Source organism: Pteropus medius, unplaced genomic scaffold, assembly GCF_902729225.1.
Source record: "Pteropus medius unplaced genomic scaffold, Ma_sr-lr_union100, whole genome shotgun sequence".
Lineage (NCBI taxonomy): Eukaryota > Metazoa > Chordata > Mammalia > Chiroptera > Pteropodidae > Pteropus > Pteropus medius.
In genome coordinates, this window is record NW_024352784.1 from 1,925,888 (window position 1) to 1,942,996 (window position 17,109).

The window sequence follows — 17,109 nt, forward strand, 5'->3', positions numbered from 1 at the left end:
TCTTTCTCTTTAAAAAAAATTCTCATTTGAAACTGAAACTGGGTCATTATTGAAAATCTTTCATCTTAAATTAAGAAATGTTAACATTATTGTGGTTATATGAGGAAAATATTGATATGTAATTTTCAGCATATACTTTATTTTTTAATTAAATTTATAGGGGTGACATTGCTTAATCAAATTATATAGGTTTCAAGTGTATGATTCAATAATATATCATCTGTATAATGCATTGTGTGTTCACCACCCAAAGTCAAATCTTCTATCATGTATTTGACTCCCTTTACCTTATCTACCTCTCTCATCCCCCCTTTCCCTCTGGTAACCGCTATACTGTTGTCTGTGTCTATGAGGTTTTGTTTGTTTGTCTCATTTGTTGCTTTTAGTTTTATCCCACATATGAGTGAAATCATATGGTTCTTAACTTTTTCTGTCTGACATATTTTGCTGAGCATGATTATCTCAAGATCCAGCCACGTTATTGGAAATAGCAGTATTGAAACTGAAATGATCCTTTGGGATGCTTTCAGACCAACCATGAGTCTCAACATTTTAACCTCTCTAAATAGCATTTCACTCATCTATACAGTGATCAGGACTAGAAAGATTAATTTCTAATCCAAAATTCAATCCAATCTAAATCAAAAAAAATTCAAATTTTTTAAACTAAAACATATTACATTTTTGCTGCGCTGGAATGAAGAACTTTCAGCACAGCCCTGCGTATCTGTTTGGTCTTCACACTGTAGATTACGGGGTTCATCACAGGGGGGAGCAGCAAGTAGGCATTGGCAATCAGAGTATGTACATAGGGTGGGGCCCGTTTCCCAAATCTGTGAACAAAGGACAAACTGATCAATGGGATATAGAATACAGCAACAGCCCCAACATGGGAGATACACGTGCTAAAAGCTTTCTTCCTCTCTTCTGGGGACGCAATGCTGAGGACAGTCTTAATAATCAAAAGATAAGAAAGGATGATAAAAATTGAGTCCACCCCAGCAGTGGTAATCAAGGCTGTCAAGCCAAGTGCACTATTGATCCTGGTGTCTGTGCATGAGAGCTTCATCACATCAGGATGGAAACAGTAGGAATGATGGAGCACGTGGCTATGACAGAATGAGAGACGCTTAAGAAGCACCAGTATAGGTATTTGTATTACAGTCCCTCTGGTGATGATTGCAGCTCCAATTTGTGCTATTTTAAGATCAGTTAAGACAGAGGTATATCTAAGAGGATTAGAAATGGCCACAAAACGATCAAAGGCCATGGCCAACAGCACCGAAGACTCCATGACAGTGAAAAGTTGAATGAAAAACATCTGTGACAAGCAGGCATTAAAGCTGATCTCCCTGGCATTGAACCAGAATATACCCAACATGGTGATCAAGGTGGATATAGACAAGCCTAGATCAGTGGTGGACAGCATGGAGAGGAAATAATACATAGGTTCGTGGAGGTTAGGCTGAGTGACAATGACAAAGAGAATCAGGCTGTTTCCTGAGAGGGCGGTTATATAGAGAAAGCAGAAGAGAACGGAGATCCAGGTGTGGAATGCTTCCAGTCCAGGAACACCAGTCAGCAGGAAAACGATAGAAGAAGATGTGATATTCTGGAAAGTCGACATATTGAACTCAAAGTGCAGATTCTTAAGCTGAGTATCCTTCAATGAAAAATGCCTTATTTATTTTGAATTTAACATGAAATTAATTATATCACCTGGTAAACAATTTTAAAAAATTCAATATCTATATTATTTAAAGACTTCACATAGAATAGTGAAAAAAAGAAAACTAAGACCACATCTAATAAAGGAGCAGAAAATACAAAATGGATAATTGCATGGGAATACAAAATTTTTACTCAAATTAATGGAACAAATGACCCATCTACTTAAGTTCACATGTTAAGTAACGTGGCTGAGGTTTGAGTTCACCACTTCCTGACTTCACATGTAGACAGTCCATATATATTTGCTGTAATGTTCCCAAAAGGTCATTTGAATTCTCAGACAAATAGAAAACAGTATATGTAGTGGATCTTATTCAGTAAAAAAAATTATTTTAGCGTCTAGAGGCCCAAAAAGAAAACCTCACTTCAAACATGAACAACTAAGAAATTACAAACAGAACTGTTTGAGTACATAGGGTCTACAATGTGAATATTATTCATAGTTTGATGTTAAGAATTTTGTCTTGCATGCCAAGTCAATTTTTTAAGATTGAATATTCCAACCTTTGTTGTGTTCAAGCATGGACTATTGCATTTAGGAACTAAGTTATCTCATGACAAGTTACTAAACTGAGTTGGCCGAATTTCCCTACTCTAAATATGTATATATATGGAATTTTTCTAAACACTGAAAAGAGAATGAATACATAGATATTTTTCAGCTCTAGGAAATAACCCCCAAAATTTTCTCATTTTTTTTTAAATTTCTATTCTGTTTTATTTGCACCAGAACAACAGTATATAAATATTCCAAATTCCTTCTTATTAACCCTGCCACTCTCTTGCATGCATCTCCTTCTCTTGACAAACAAGTTATTGAAAATTTGTTTAGCCTCATTTCTCTCTTTAATGGTTCACATTCACAGTTGAAACCTGGCTTCTCTTTGAACTGAAAAATACCCTGTTGCATTAATTGTTTATTGTTGCATAAAAACTAGCACGGATTCATGGCTTAAAACAAACGCATTCATTATCTCACATTTCAGTAAGTCCTATGTCTGAGCACAGCATAAATAGGATCCCTCCTCAAGATCTCACAAAGTTAAAATTAATATTTCTGCAAAGACTGTGTCCTCATCTGGAGCTCGGGGTCCTCATCCAAACTCATTCAGGTCATTGGCAGAATTGAGTTCCTTGTGGTATGGAACATCACTGTCTGGGCCTTGCGGTTGTTCTTAGCTCCTAGAGACTATCCTCAGTCCCAGACATGTGGACCTGTCACAACAGGATATCTTGCATTTTCTAATCCAGCAGCAGAATCTCTGCTGTTTCTTGTTTCTTGTAAAGGCTCACATGATTAGGTCAGGCCTACCCAGCATAATCACCTTTCGATTAACTCAAAGTCAAGTAATCAGAGTCCTTATTAACATCTGCAAACTTCCTTTGCCATACAATGTTACATAATAACAGGAGAGTTATTCTATCACATTCGTAGATCCACTCACACTCAAGGGATGGGTTTTATACTGGACAAGTACATAGAGGGCAAGACTCTTGATGGCCCTTTCAGAATTCTGTGTACACAGCTGTCTAGGACATCCAACCTCCAAACTTTAAGTTCAACTTCTGAAATGGCCTTTGATTGACCACCCTTACCTTTCAATTCCATCATCTGTCTTACATAAAACTCTCATTAGTTTTTGCAGGAACTACGGCAATATGCTCATGAGTAATTTTCCTGTCCTGAGTTTAAGTGTTTCCATGCTTTCCCCACGTTGATGCCAGCGTGATCTTGAAAATATATCTTCACATTGTTCCTCACACAGAGGACTTCATTGTCTTCTTCACGAAGATGAAACTCTTTGTCTCTTGATTATAGCAATCAAGGATCTTCTCAGTCTGACTAAAACCTACTCTGTGCTGCTCCCTGCTTCTTCCCAACCCCAGGAACCTTTTCATATAGTCAGTCTGGGCTTTTCCTATGTCATGAAACTACTAAATGTAGCAGGTTCTTTCATACTGATGTACTTTCTTTAATCACATACTTCCCACTCTTCTTTGAATGAGACTAAATTTTTCAGATTCATTATTTTCCTCCATTGATCCATTTATAAATTCTACATTAATTTATTTACTTCTGGAAGCATTTTGTGACATCACCTTCTCCATGTCAAGTCAGAAGGAATTGCTTCTTCCTCTGTAGGCACATCTGTTTTTATTGTGTGATTATAAGTTATTTTAAAAAAATGATTCTCCAACTAAAATAAGCTACTGGCAGGTGGATCATTGCTTATGCACCATTATATTCCAAATACCTTGCATGTGAGACAATAATATATACTTGATATAAATTAAATTTAAGATTTGTAAACCAAGGCTTCTGAAAATATATCAGGACTTAAACACATTCTTGTTTTGCCTGTTTAGATGACGCCATATTTCCTGAAATTACACATATGATTATTGAAATTATCTTACTGAGTTCTCCCTCATTCCCACAGAGTAATATCTGTATGTGTTTGTGCCTCTCTCTGTGTGTATGCATATTATATTTGTTATACTTATGCTTTGGGTCTTTTTGATGGAAGACTATTCTTTTATTAAAACATTTATGTGCCTTGTCCCTTATTTATGGATTGTAATTCTCTCCTTCTTATAAGACAATACTCCAAACCCACTGTAAGAGTGTGCTGCCAGATCCATGGGGGGCTACCATGAGTATCTCTCCTCTGATTACAGAGAGTCAGCAACATGGTTATAGGGTCAGACGAATCTAGGTTCAAATACTGTATCTATCACTAACTACCTGAGGTTCTTCAAATAACTTTACATCAGACTGTACTTCTCTGAAAGTAATAGTTCTTTTGTAAAACATCTAATATGCTGACTATTACAATTTAATAATGGTAAGTGAAAATGAGAATGAGGATGACAGTGGTGGTAGGAGGTGGCAGTACACCAGCTGAACTTAGGCAACAGTTTTGAAACATAGCTCAACCCAAAACTTACATCTAACCAATTACATGGGCGCTAACAATCTGCTCCAAGTAGTGCAATATATGGCCCATGGATCAACTGAACCCCATCAGTTAGAAGAGAATGTCCTCAGAAATAGATTGTATGAGGAAGCTTTCTACAATTTTCCTTAGACACCCATAAGAGCTTTTGGCAGTTAGTAAAATCTTCTTAAGGGAAACCTGTATATGTAGCCTGATTTTTTCCTCAATGAAGTAGTTTTACTTACAATGAATAGAGATGTGGCCTCCCCTGCCTTGTTTGCCAGGAAAGGGCCTGAGGAGCTAAGGAGGTTTTCTGTTCAGAAGTAGAGGACATATATAAAGAGCTACAACTCAGGCTCCTGAAGTCTTTTAATTAGGAAACTATAAGTGGCCTTTTTTATGTCTCCAGAGTATGAAGTTTCTCGAGGGTTCATTCTCCATTACAATTGCCTTCCCTTCTGCCTCATTACATTTATTTGCAGGCATTGACGTTATAGTTATTTGATCTTATATCTTAATAAAATTATAATTCCTCGATCTTACATCTTGATAAAATTTTGTTAAAAGCAAATTTGTGAGCATAAAATTCCAAACAAGAATGCCTGCTCTATGCATGATTTCACATCTGATCCCCACACCACTTCCACACCCAGCTGATAAATGTGTTTTCCTCCAAGATCTCTTGGATGAATTTTGTTCTTTTTTAGAAATCTCTTTGCTTCTGCCAAAGAAGAAGAAGAAAGAAGAAGGAGGAGGAGGAAGGGGAGGAAGGGGAGAAGGAGAAGGAGGAGGAGAAGCAGCAGCAGAAGCAGAAGCAGCAGCAGCTTCATTTATTTTTTCACAAAACATTTTAAGTATCTGTCACACTCCAGAGTTTTGCACTGATGATACAGAGAATAGAACAAAGTTACTTCCCTTCAAATGCTTAAATCCCAGTAAAGAAACAGACATAAGACTTGGTGATTACAACAAGACATGTTTATAATGAGAACACAGAAGAGCATGTATTCATCCTGCAGGAAGGTCAGCACCAGATCTGTCAGGAGACAAGGGAGCACAGAACAGAGAAAGAACAGGGTGACTAATAACTTATTAGTTATTAGTATGCCTGGGACCCTGAGTTCAAGCTGAGAAGCAAGTGGGAAGTGATGAAGCTAAATAGGGAGGCAACATTCATGTCATGGAAGTACTGGCAGTCTAAAACATTTTAATCTAAATAACACAATAGAATTTGCTCAGTGTGGGATTCTCTTTTTGTCAAAAAGCATATTTCTACAGCTCCTTGCGAAGCAAGTAAGGAAGTCAGTTGCCTTGTTGATGCTCTATAATATATGCTGTTCCATGCTTGGTTTCACTATCAACCTGAATAGTAAGAATATCAAATTTTCCCTCTAAGCCACAATATATTCATTATGCAGAAATATCAACTTAGGAAATATTCATAAACACATCTCAATGTGCTCAAAATATCTTAGCAGACACCTCATCACCTACTCTTCCAAATTCTACATCAGATTAACCAGACTTATTTTCAACATTGATTCAGATAGTCTTGCCCAAGCATTGTTTCAAAAGATCTATTTTTTAAAAAAAAACAAAATTTGTAAATATACATCAAGCTCTGACAGTTTTTATTATTATTATTATTATTATTAATTATCATCATCATCATTATTATTATTATTTTGTAATCCAAGTGCCTGACTTAAGCTTACATTGACAAGCCACTCACTTCATAGAGGCATTCACTTCAAAAATGGCTATCTGAGGGGGGACCAAAAGGACATTGCCAGCCACAAATGTACATGAAGAACCAGGTTCCCCCCGTCCCCCTGCCAAAAGAGGCCTGAAGGACTCTTTTTGAATTAAGAAATTACCTTTCTATTCACATTTCTTCTCTTTTATTGTACTTGTTTATGTTTCTCAGCCATTTGGGGAGAAATAATAATCAATACCAATTAACTACAAGAATTACTGAAACCTAGACTTTCCTACTGATTTAAATTACGTCAGACAGCCCTTGAATAGCTACATGCTCCAGAGCTGGTAAGACAGTCTAGACCCCAAAGCATGAATTCATTTTTCCATGCTCGTAGACATATTTTAACCACAGCTCTATCCCGTGCCCAGTGAAGTATCTGTGGAAGCACCAGAATTACACAAGACACCATCCCTGCTCTCACGGAATTTACTACATAAGTAGTAAGCTACTAGATCATCAAAATAGAGTGAAAGCATGTATTAACATGCTTTTTCAAGATACAATTGTAACTCACACAGGTCAATGATTAAATACGAGTCAGAGACTTTGTGAAGATATGATATTCTCAAAATCTCCTAAACTAGCTTAGAAAGGAATACTTTGATCACAGCCTTGCGAATTTGCTTGGTCTTCACACTGTAGATTATGGGATTCATTACAGGAGGGATGAGCAGATAAACATTGGCAATGAGAGTGTGCACAAGGGGAGAGGCATGCTTCCCAAATCTATGCACCAGTGACAAGCTGATCATGGGGATATAGAAGATGGCAACGGCACTTATGTGTGAGACACAGGTACCAAAGGCCTTTTTCCGCTCCTCTGGGGAAGCAATGCTGAGCACAGAGTGGATGATCAGAACATAAGATAGGAGGATCAAGACAGAGTCCAAGCCAGCAGTAGAGATTACAATGGCTAGGCCAAATGCACTGTTGATCTTGGTGTCTGTGCATGAAAGCTTCATCACATCAGGATGGAAACAATACGAATGGTGCAGAACGTGACTACGGCAGAAAGAGAGACGTTTAAGGAGCAGGAGCAAAGGCACTAGAGCTGTTGTTCCCCTAATAACAATTGCAAAGCCCACTTTGATGATCCTTGAATTGGTTAAGATTGTAGCATATCTCAGTGCATTACAGATGGCAATGAAGCGGTCAAAGGCCATCGCCAAGAGTACTGAGGACTCCATGAACGTGAAACCATGGATAAAGAACATTTGGCCAATGCAGGCATCAAAGCTAATTTCTCGAGCATTGAACCAGAAAATACCCAGCATGGTGACCAGTGTGGAAAGACAAAGCCCCAGGTCCGTGAAGGATAGCATGGAGAGAAAATAATACATGGGTTCATGGAGGCTCGACTCAGTGATGATGACAAACAAGATCATGCCATTCCCAGAGATGGCAATGGCATAGAGACAACAGAACGGGATGGAGATCCAGGCATGGTAAGTTTCAAAGCCAGGAATGCCAGTAAGAAAGAAGACTTCAGGATGGAAAGTGCTCTGATTGAAGGAGGGCATGATGAATGAAGGAAGTAGATTATTTCCCTAGGGGAGAAAAAAAGCATATCCTATAAAATTAGGGAAGAAAATGTTTTCATTCTCTTCTACACATCATATAATTTAAGATTACTAATGAATCTTGACCTGTTCTTCAATAACAGTGAATATCCAGTTATTCTTAGATTTGGAGTTGATCTGGGGTGAACTAGAGAAAGAGACAGAGCACTAAGTTGTATGAGGACACCTGGTTTCAGCAGGACTCTCACATGTTAGATCTAGGCTTCAGTATATTTCCATATCGATATATAAAAGAGGAGCTTAGAATAGATGATGGTAACAATTTTTCAGTTCTAATTTTGTCTTTATAGACAAATAGGATATTTCTGGGTACCCACGCAACAACACAAAAGGCAAGTTATCCTGCTTTTCTTCACTTCTAAGTTTCAAAGGCAAAAATCCTTAAGAGGTTCATTGAAATGTATAAGTCTTCGTGTACCAAATTTGTAAATACTTGTGCACTACAAAGTGCCAGTGTGTACAATGCACATGATTAGAATTTGACCTGGCACTCCAAGAAAATATGTACACGACTCTGGGAAAGAAAATATCTGAGTGTAAGTTAACATGGTGAGTTTCATTTCAACCTCTGAACAAACAGGCAGTGACCTCAACTTGAGTGAGAATAATTGGTTACAGCAGGTGTGACCAAGAAAGTATTTCTCTAGCTATTTTGAAGAAAGAAGAGAAAAATGTTCAATATAGGAAGTCCCTTGAGGACTCACTAAAAAAATTAATGGCTGGAAAACTTGAATTGAAGCAATGCAAAACAAAAGAAAATCCAGGAGTATGGAGTGAGCACTTGGAGATCAGTTGGAAGATAAGCTTCACTTGTTCACCTGAACATATATGCAAGAACCTCTGTGACACCCGTCCTGATAATAAGTTTTATGAATTGTCAAACTGATATCTAAATTAAAGTCTCAGGAATGATAATAATATCTTGTAATAATAAAATCTAAGAGAAAAGAGGTCTGAGGAAATAGCCCTGAGGAATAGCAGTATTTAGGAAAAGGCAGAAGAAGCATCTACCATTGAGACCGCAGAGGCATGGCCACTAACGTAAAAATGGCCCCCTGGAAAATGCAAAGACCTCATCATTTTTTCTCAAACCTGTAATCTAAGAGCCAGGAAAAAATGCCTGGTATAATGGCATCTAAGAGGATCAGTAGAATAAATGAATGATTTGCATCTAGTCATAGTTATAGACCTTAGACATTTAATATCAGACATATATTGTGATTTCTGATATATGACCCCCTCAAATTAGATGTTCATGTAACCATATTGACATATATTAAAATAGGAGATGATAAACTAATAGTTTTCTTATTAATTTGGTATTTAGTCCTGATACTAAACCTTGGCTCAAATTTAGACAATATATCAAAAACAAATTTTTCTGGATGAAGTGGTAAGAACCTTTAAAGTATATCTTCTTTACTTTAAACCTTCTTTACTTTAAAGCTAGGGAAGGAGGCTCTTTTTATTATAACAAATAAATTAAGATACCCCAGTGGGTTTAGTGTCCAAGGTAGCCTTCTCTTTAATAACAATAGTGATAATGTATTAAATCTCTCTTATGTACCAAACAATTAAGTTCATTATATCTCTTTCTCTGAATCCTTCTTTCAACTGCTCTGCACACTTCTCATGTTATGTTAACTCATATAATCAAAGAGAACATAAAACAACTTCTAAATGCAGAGGATTCTGTTAGTAAAGCTGTGGGTGGAAATAGCTTTCTTTTCTTTTTTTAAATTCTATGATTCTTACACTACTCTTGGGTGTTCTTGCACTAAAACTAATGAGGAAATAAAATATTAAATAACTATTCTTGGAAAGATATATTTAAATGTCTTTACCTCCCACAGAGAAGTCTTCCAAGACAGGGCTATAACAAACATCTTTGTAATCAGACTACCAAAAACATATAAATAAACTGCCCCAACTACCAAAATTCACATTCATTACTATCACAACAACATGCTTTGGGTATTATTAGCTCCTTTTTACAGATGAGAAAACTGAGGCTAAGATTAGAAAACCAAGGCTCAGAAGAATCATGTCATTTTCTCACATTTATCCAACATGACAATGGCAGATCTAAGAAGTGAACTCTGTTCTCTCTGACTTTAAACCATATGTTCTGCCACTCCATATTCAAAAAGAACTTCAACTTTTTTAAAATGTGGAATTAACACATGCTCATAACTTCATGATTATAGTCTATATTTTAAAAATCATTTTGAACAATACATCGATTATTTTTAAATTGACATATAAATATATAATATGGGAATCTGTTGAATATATACTACTTAATTAACCAATTTCTTCTGATCTGTTGGTTTTATAAACTATCTGAAGATTATACAGTCCCTGGTATATTCAGAAAAGACCTGAATGCACTAAAATACTGACCTTATGCAAAAAAGAAATCTTGAATCAGGAAAGGAAGTTCATTTGATTCTGCCTCCTGCTCTTTGAAAAGTTATCTCAGGCAGCAACAGAGAGTCTTTTAAAAGAGAGGAAGGAGATGCCCAGCTAGCTCAGTCGGTAGAGCATGAGACTTTTAAAGGAGAGAAAGGGTAGGATTGGTATTATTTGAACATGAAAAATGTATGGGCAGAAAGGTCCTTCTGTGCTAAGGCTGAGGAAACAGCCCCTGATTGGTCTTGCCCCCTTAAACCATCTCCAAAGAGATTCTCTTTTGCCAGGACAACTCATAGGGAGTTATCAGAGATGCGAGAAGTATCAGATTGGAAAAAAGAGAGCTTTTATAAGGAGCCCACAATCTTCTTGGCTAGAAATATTTACCCAGCAGAAACACAAATTCCTAGGAGAGAACTCTATACAGCTCTGTTCTTCTAACCCTTTGTGCCCCAAATGACAAACTTTGAATGGCAACTTCTTTTCAGTCTAGCTTCACTCTTCTTTCTCCAAAGGAAAGTCCTAGAGATGAATTACAATTCTAGTTCTCATCCAAGAGCAATTTGACCCCTGAACAGCTGTAAATCAAAGCTTTGCATAAGGCAAAAGCAAGGGAGAAGTGTTCATGAATGTCCCATGAGTTTGCTCACCAGTCCTTTGCCATTATAACAGCAATCATAAGACACAGAACCCAGGCAGGAAAGGCATTGCTGAGTAATTATATTCACTGAAGATAGTGCAATAGTCTCTGGGCATTCTGAATATCTAGGTAGTTGTTACCAACTTGTGCACAGACACAAAAAAAATGATAACTTAAAAAGAAGTGACCCAGCAAACAAGCACATAAAAACATGCTCCACATCATGTGTTATCAGGGAAATGCAAATTAAAACAACAATGAGATACCATTACACATCTATTAGAATGGCCCAAATCCAGAACAGACAACACCAAATGCTGGCTGGAGCATTAAGAACTCTCATTCATTGCTGGTAGGAATGCAAAATGATATAGCCATTTTGTAAGAAAGTTGGTAGTTTAAATTAAACATACTCTTATCACTTGCACTCTTTAGTATATACCCAAAAGAGCTGAAAACTAATGTCTACACAAAAATTACACATGGATGTTTATGGCAGGTTTATTCAAAATTGCCCATACTTAAAGGCAACAAAGATGTCCTTCAGTAGGTGAATGGATAAATAACTATGATACACCCAAACAGTGAAATATTTTCAGTGCTAAAAAAAAAAGTGATCAGCCATGAAAAGACATGAAACCTAAATATATATTACTAAGTGAATGAAGTCAGTCGGAAAAGGCAAAATACCATATGATTCCAACAACATGACATTTAGTAAAAGGAAAACTATGGAGACAGTAAAAAAAAAATCAGTAGTTGCAGGGGCTTCAGGGCTTAGGAATTAATAGATGGAGTACTACAATGTTTAAGGCAATGAAAACACTCTGGTATTATAATGGTAGATACATATCATTATACATTTGCCCCCATATCCGTATAACACATAAGACCAAGAGTGAACCCAAATGTAAACTATGGACTTTGAGTAATGATGAGGCATCAATGTAAGTTCATCAATTGTAACAGATGAACCCCTCAGGTGGGGAATGTTGACAATGGGCCCAAAACTCAGCTCTATCACCAAATGTGTGACCTTCAACTAACTATGTACCCATCCCACCTCCGTTTCTTCATCTGTACATATGGAAAATAATCATATCTGATTCATAGATTTATTTCATATAATAAATAAAATGACTCAATATTAATCCATAGAAAAGTCTTAGCATGGTACACTTTGCACTCACTCATAATATGTGATTAAGCATTATTATTATTCTTATTTATTATTATTATTATTATTATCTGCCATTACTGTTATTGTTTTTCATTAGTATAGCAGTTTTAATAAATTATCACTTCATGCCAGATACTATGCTCCAGACATGAGATTAAAAGGTATAGTCTCTACCCTCGAGGGGTTCACACTTCTGATAGATAAGATGACCATTACAATAAAACAAATCTGACCAATACATCATCTTGCTTTGACTTTCCAGTTCCCCGAGAAACCTGGCCTTGCAGCACCTCTGGCTCTATCTATTTTTCCACTCTCTCTGCTTCAATTATACTGAACTCACCTTCAGGTCCTTGGACATGGCATGCTTTTGCTCACCTCTGAGGCTTGTCTCGTTTTGTTCTCCAAGGCATTAAGTTATTTACTGATCCTAAATTTTGTCTCAAGTGTAATTCAAAAGAGATTTTGGTTTTTACTGACATAAAATTTACATTTGTGATACAATTAAAAGAGTTTTTCCTGCATTTTCTGATTTCAAAATTGAAGATAAATTTATAGAAGCTGAATATTGTGGAGTTTTTTAAATTTTTGCTTTGTTTTTGTTTTGTTTTTTTTTGTGTGTTTGTTCTTTAGTTGCCCTTCTTTGTGGTTCCCTAATATCACACTCAATCTGCCTGTGAGATCAAACACCACACCTGCTTACTGTGCCTAAAACATTTTCTTAAATGTCTATCATCTCATCATCCTACTTTCCATTGTCATGCCCTCATCGCAAGCTCTCCTGGGAAACTCTTTCTTATTTCCTCAGATCTCATTTCAGCAATTATATTTGGCTAGCCTCCCTTGACCACACAAGCGTAGGTTGTCCCAGCATCTATGTGATCTACATCAGTGCTTCTCAAACATGAATGTCACATGAGTTCCTTAGGTATCTAGCAAAACATGCACAGTATGATTCCGTGCTTCCAGGTGATGCCAATACTATTGGTCCTTCAACTGCAAAGATCTCTATTAATTCCTATATTAAAATAACTATAATGCAGTGTTGTAATTTCCCATGTACTTAACTATGTCCTCCACTAGACTCCATAATATCTGAGGCAATGTCTATTGTACTCTGTTAAATCCTCAGATCTTTTTTAATAACAATTATATAGTATGTATACAATATTTTTGTAATGATCAATTAATGAATGAATAATGTTGGCAGAAGTATGGTAGGAGCGGAAAGGAATAGGATAAATAGGAATAATAGCCAGAAGCAGTTCATAGAGAGATGTAAGAATGAGCTGCATTTTTTTGTCCACTAAAATTGAGTGGTCAGTTTTGGCCAAATCAACAGGATAGGAGAATTGCTAATAATTTGACATTGCTGGATCCTGAAGAGGAAAATGAGACTTTCACCAGACAGTGGAGGGCAAGTAGGATTGTAGGACCCTGATATTTTTTGTAAATAGTGGCCTAAACAGAACAGTCATTGATGTGGCAACCAGTTTTTGTTGTTATTATTATTGTTTGGTTACTTTTAAGTTTATTTTTACAGTATGGATACATTAACCATAGATCACATGATTTGTCTCTGGTCTCTTGCTCCTGTCTCAGACCTTTTGTTTCTTTCAGAACTTGCACTGTTTACTGCCTTGTTAAGACTCTCAGCCCTGAATTCTACTTTCCCATTTTCTGATTCATCATGACCATGCATATCAGCTGCTACATGCATGAATTTTAAAGGCTGTGTGATGGCCTATGACTGGATATAAAAATTTTATTTCAGTGTTTTTGAGAATGTTTGTTACCTACAGTTTTGACTACTGCAAATAATGCTGCAAAAAATATTTCTTTAGATAACACATGACCTGAATCTCTGATATTTTCCTTGGATAAATTGCTAGAAATAGCATATTATGGGCATTTTGAGGCAATAAAATACTGAAAAAGCCACTTCCAGAAAGTTTATACAAATGTCATAAAACGACACTTAGTCCACAATGACACAGCAATACAACACAATTGTAAGTTTTAAAAACATATTTGCAAAGGGGATTCTCTGCACTACCTTTCCTGTCTCAAAAGCACTTTCCAGGAAATCACTCACCTTGCTTTTGGATTTTTAAGAGAGTATTGTGAGGAGTGACAACAGAAGCACAATGGAGTGAGAGATGTCCCAGGATCTATCCCCTTGAAATAACAATAACCCAAACATCTAAAACTCAACAAATAACACCCAACCTGCACACAAGGAGGAGGGGGAGGGCAGAAATTGCGGCTGGTTCCCCAAACAGCCCTGCCTGAGGGATCTGTGAGCTCCAAGCAGCGGAGCCCAAGGATCAGGGTAGAAAATGGAGCGGCAACTAACTGAGTAGGGGCAACCACTAGATCTTAGTAGCCACAGTTGGGAATGCAAGGCTGAGACACAGAAGACTAGCAGCAACCTCCACCCACCAACTTAGAATGTGCCCTGCCTCCACCCCTTATCCTCCAAGACCAAACAACGCTGAGCCCTAGGAGAATTTGAGCAAATGCTACCGAAACTATTGCTAATACTAAGAAGGACTAAGACCAAAGGTAGTGATCATGATTGAATATTTATAAGAAAAAAAAAAGCCATTATTAAGTCTCAAAGTGGGGAAAAATCGATGAAAAAAACAATTATTTTTGCAATTGCAACAAAAAGAAGGAAATACCTAGGAATAAGCCTAACGAAACATGTGAGGGACCTATATAATGAAAACTATAATACCCTATTAAAAGAAATTGAAGAAGACACAAAGAAATGGAAAGATATTCCATGTGCTTGGATTGGAAGAATCAACATAGCTAAAACTTAAATTAAACATAGTTAAAACCTTATTATCCAAAGCATTATATAGATTTAATTCAATCCCCATCAAAATCCCATCAGCACTTTTTAAAGAAATAGAACGAAAAATCATCAGATTTGTATGGAAGCACAAAAGACTACAAATCCGCAAATCCATCCTGAGAAAAAAGAACAAGCCTGGAAGTATCACTCTGCCTGACTTGAAATTATACTACAAAGCAACAGTAATCAAAATGGCATGGTATTGGCAAAAACAAAAAACAAAAAACAGATGTACAGACCAGTGGCACAAAATTAAGAATCCAGAAGTAAACCCCTGATTATATGGGCAAATAATTTTTGACAAAGGAGCCAAAAACATACAATGGAGAAAGAAAAGCCTCAAATGGTACTGGGAAAACTGGAAAGCCATCTGCAAAAGAAAGAAACTGGAAGGTTGTCTATCATCGCACACCAAAATTAACCCAAAGTGGATTAAGGACCTGAATATAAGACCTGAAACAATAAATTGTGTAGAAAAAAACAAAGAAACTAAATTCAAGGACCTTGGACTTAAAGAGGATTTTATAAATTTGAACTCAGAGGCAAGGGAAGTAAAAGCAAAAATAAATAAATGGGACTACATCAAACTAAAAGCTTCTGCAAAGCAAAAGAAACCATCAACAAGGTAAAGAGACAATCTGTCTTTGAATAGGAAGTGAGGTGCCAGCTCATCTAATCCAGGCATGACTACCTTAAACCACACTGGTGTTAGCCACACAGTCTTCCACTTCCTAGGCATCCCCGGCCTTGAGGACCAGCACATGTGGATTTCCATCTCCTTCTTCATTTCCTACATCATGGCCCTGCTTGTTAACAGCCTTCTTATCTTCATTATCTTCACAAAGCGCAGCCTCGGTGAACCCATGTATCTTTTTCTCTGCTTGCTGGCTGGAGCTGACATTGTCTTCTCTACATGCATAGTACCTAAGGCCTTGGCCATCTTCTGGTTCCATGCTGAGGAGATCTCCCTGGATTGATACACTCAGCTCTTCTTCATTCATTCCACATTCATCTGTGAGTCAGGGATCCTGTTGGTGATGGCCTTTGACATCGCCATATGCTACCCACTGAGATACACCACTATTCTTACACATGAGCTGATTGGGAGAATTGATGTGACTAGGTTTCTGAAAAGTTTTTGATGCGTCATTCTCCACAGTATTTCTCCTGAAAAGACTGACTTTCTGCAAAAGTAACGTCCTCCCAAACACTGCTTATAAGCACATTCTCTTGGCCCATGTTTCCTGTGATGACATATAAGTAAATATCTGGTATCAGATTTTTGTCCTAATGTCAAACTTGGTCTTAGATGCTGTGCTAATTTTTGTTTCATATATGCTTATTCTGTGTACTGTCTTCCACATTGCATCTCGAGATGCTCGCCACAGAGCTCTCAATACATGTGGCTCCCATGTCTGTGTCATCATTCTCTTTTATGGGCCTGGGATCTTCTGAGTTCTTACTCAAAGATTTGGTCACCACATCCCACTCCATACTCATGTTCTGCTGGCCGATGTCTACAGTCTCATTCTACATATGTAAAATCCCATCATTTATGGGATCAAGACCAGACAGATCAGAGACCAGGTATTTCATATGTTGTTCACAAATTAGAAATAACTTTCATGCTGCAAGCCAACATTCTTTTTTATAGTAATTCAATCCATGTATGAAGTGAATTTTAGCCCCAGTGGATGGCAGTAGGTGAGATACTAGTCAAACGACTCCAGATGATGATGTTTCTAATGCAATTGCATCAGTGATGTTTTGATGCATGTTCCTTCCAAAGCTTCTAATATGTCATTAAATATTAGTGTTATTGGGGCCTTAGTTAGCTATCTCACCAACAGAATTGTGAACTATATCAGGCCACCTCTCTCAGTCTCACTTACCTCTTTAACCCTGGACTGGAGAATTAGATAAGTTGAATATTTGACAGTGATTTTTCCTAGCAAATACTGAACGATTTTTTCCTAGAGTGTTTTTGTTTTTTGTTTTTTGT

General features: G+C 37.0%; 2 protein-coding genes and 1 pseudogene across 2 annotated transcripts; 1 reads left to right on the plus strand and 2 right to left on the minus strand.

Annotated features, from left to right (window-relative positions):
- Positions 1-676: 676 nt before the first annotated feature.
- On the minus strand, positions 677-1,627 carry LOC120590509 (olfactory receptor 51F2-like). Its single transcript, XM_039848311.1, has one exon. The coding sequence runs from the start codon at positions 1,625-1,627 to the stop codon at positions 677-679; it is 951 nt and encodes a 316-aa protein (XP_039704245.1).
- Positions 1,628-7,007: 5,380 nt separating this feature from the next.
- On the minus strand, positions 7,008-7,952 carry LOC120590170 (olfactory receptor 51F2-like). Its single transcript, XM_039847801.1, has one exon. The coding sequence runs from the start codon at positions 7,950-7,952 to the stop codon at positions 7,008-7,010; it is 945 nt and encodes a 314-aa protein (XP_039703735.1).
- Positions 7,953-15,790: 7,838 nt separating this feature from the next.
- LOC120590221 (olfactory receptor 52B4-like) lies at positions 15,791-16,721 on the plus strand (annotated as a pseudogene).
- Positions 16,722-17,109: the final 388 nt, after the last annotated feature.

Bases quoted from the DNA above. Each gene is read 5' to 3' on its own strand.
- LOC120590170 (XM_039847801.1), bottom strand. From the start codon at position 7,952: ATGCCCTCCTTCAATCAGAGCACTTTCCATCCTGAAGTCTTCTTTCTT.
- LOC120590509 (XM_039848311.1), bottom strand. From the start codon at position 1,627: ATGTCGACTTTCCAGAATATCACATCTTCTTCTATCGTTTTCCTGCTG.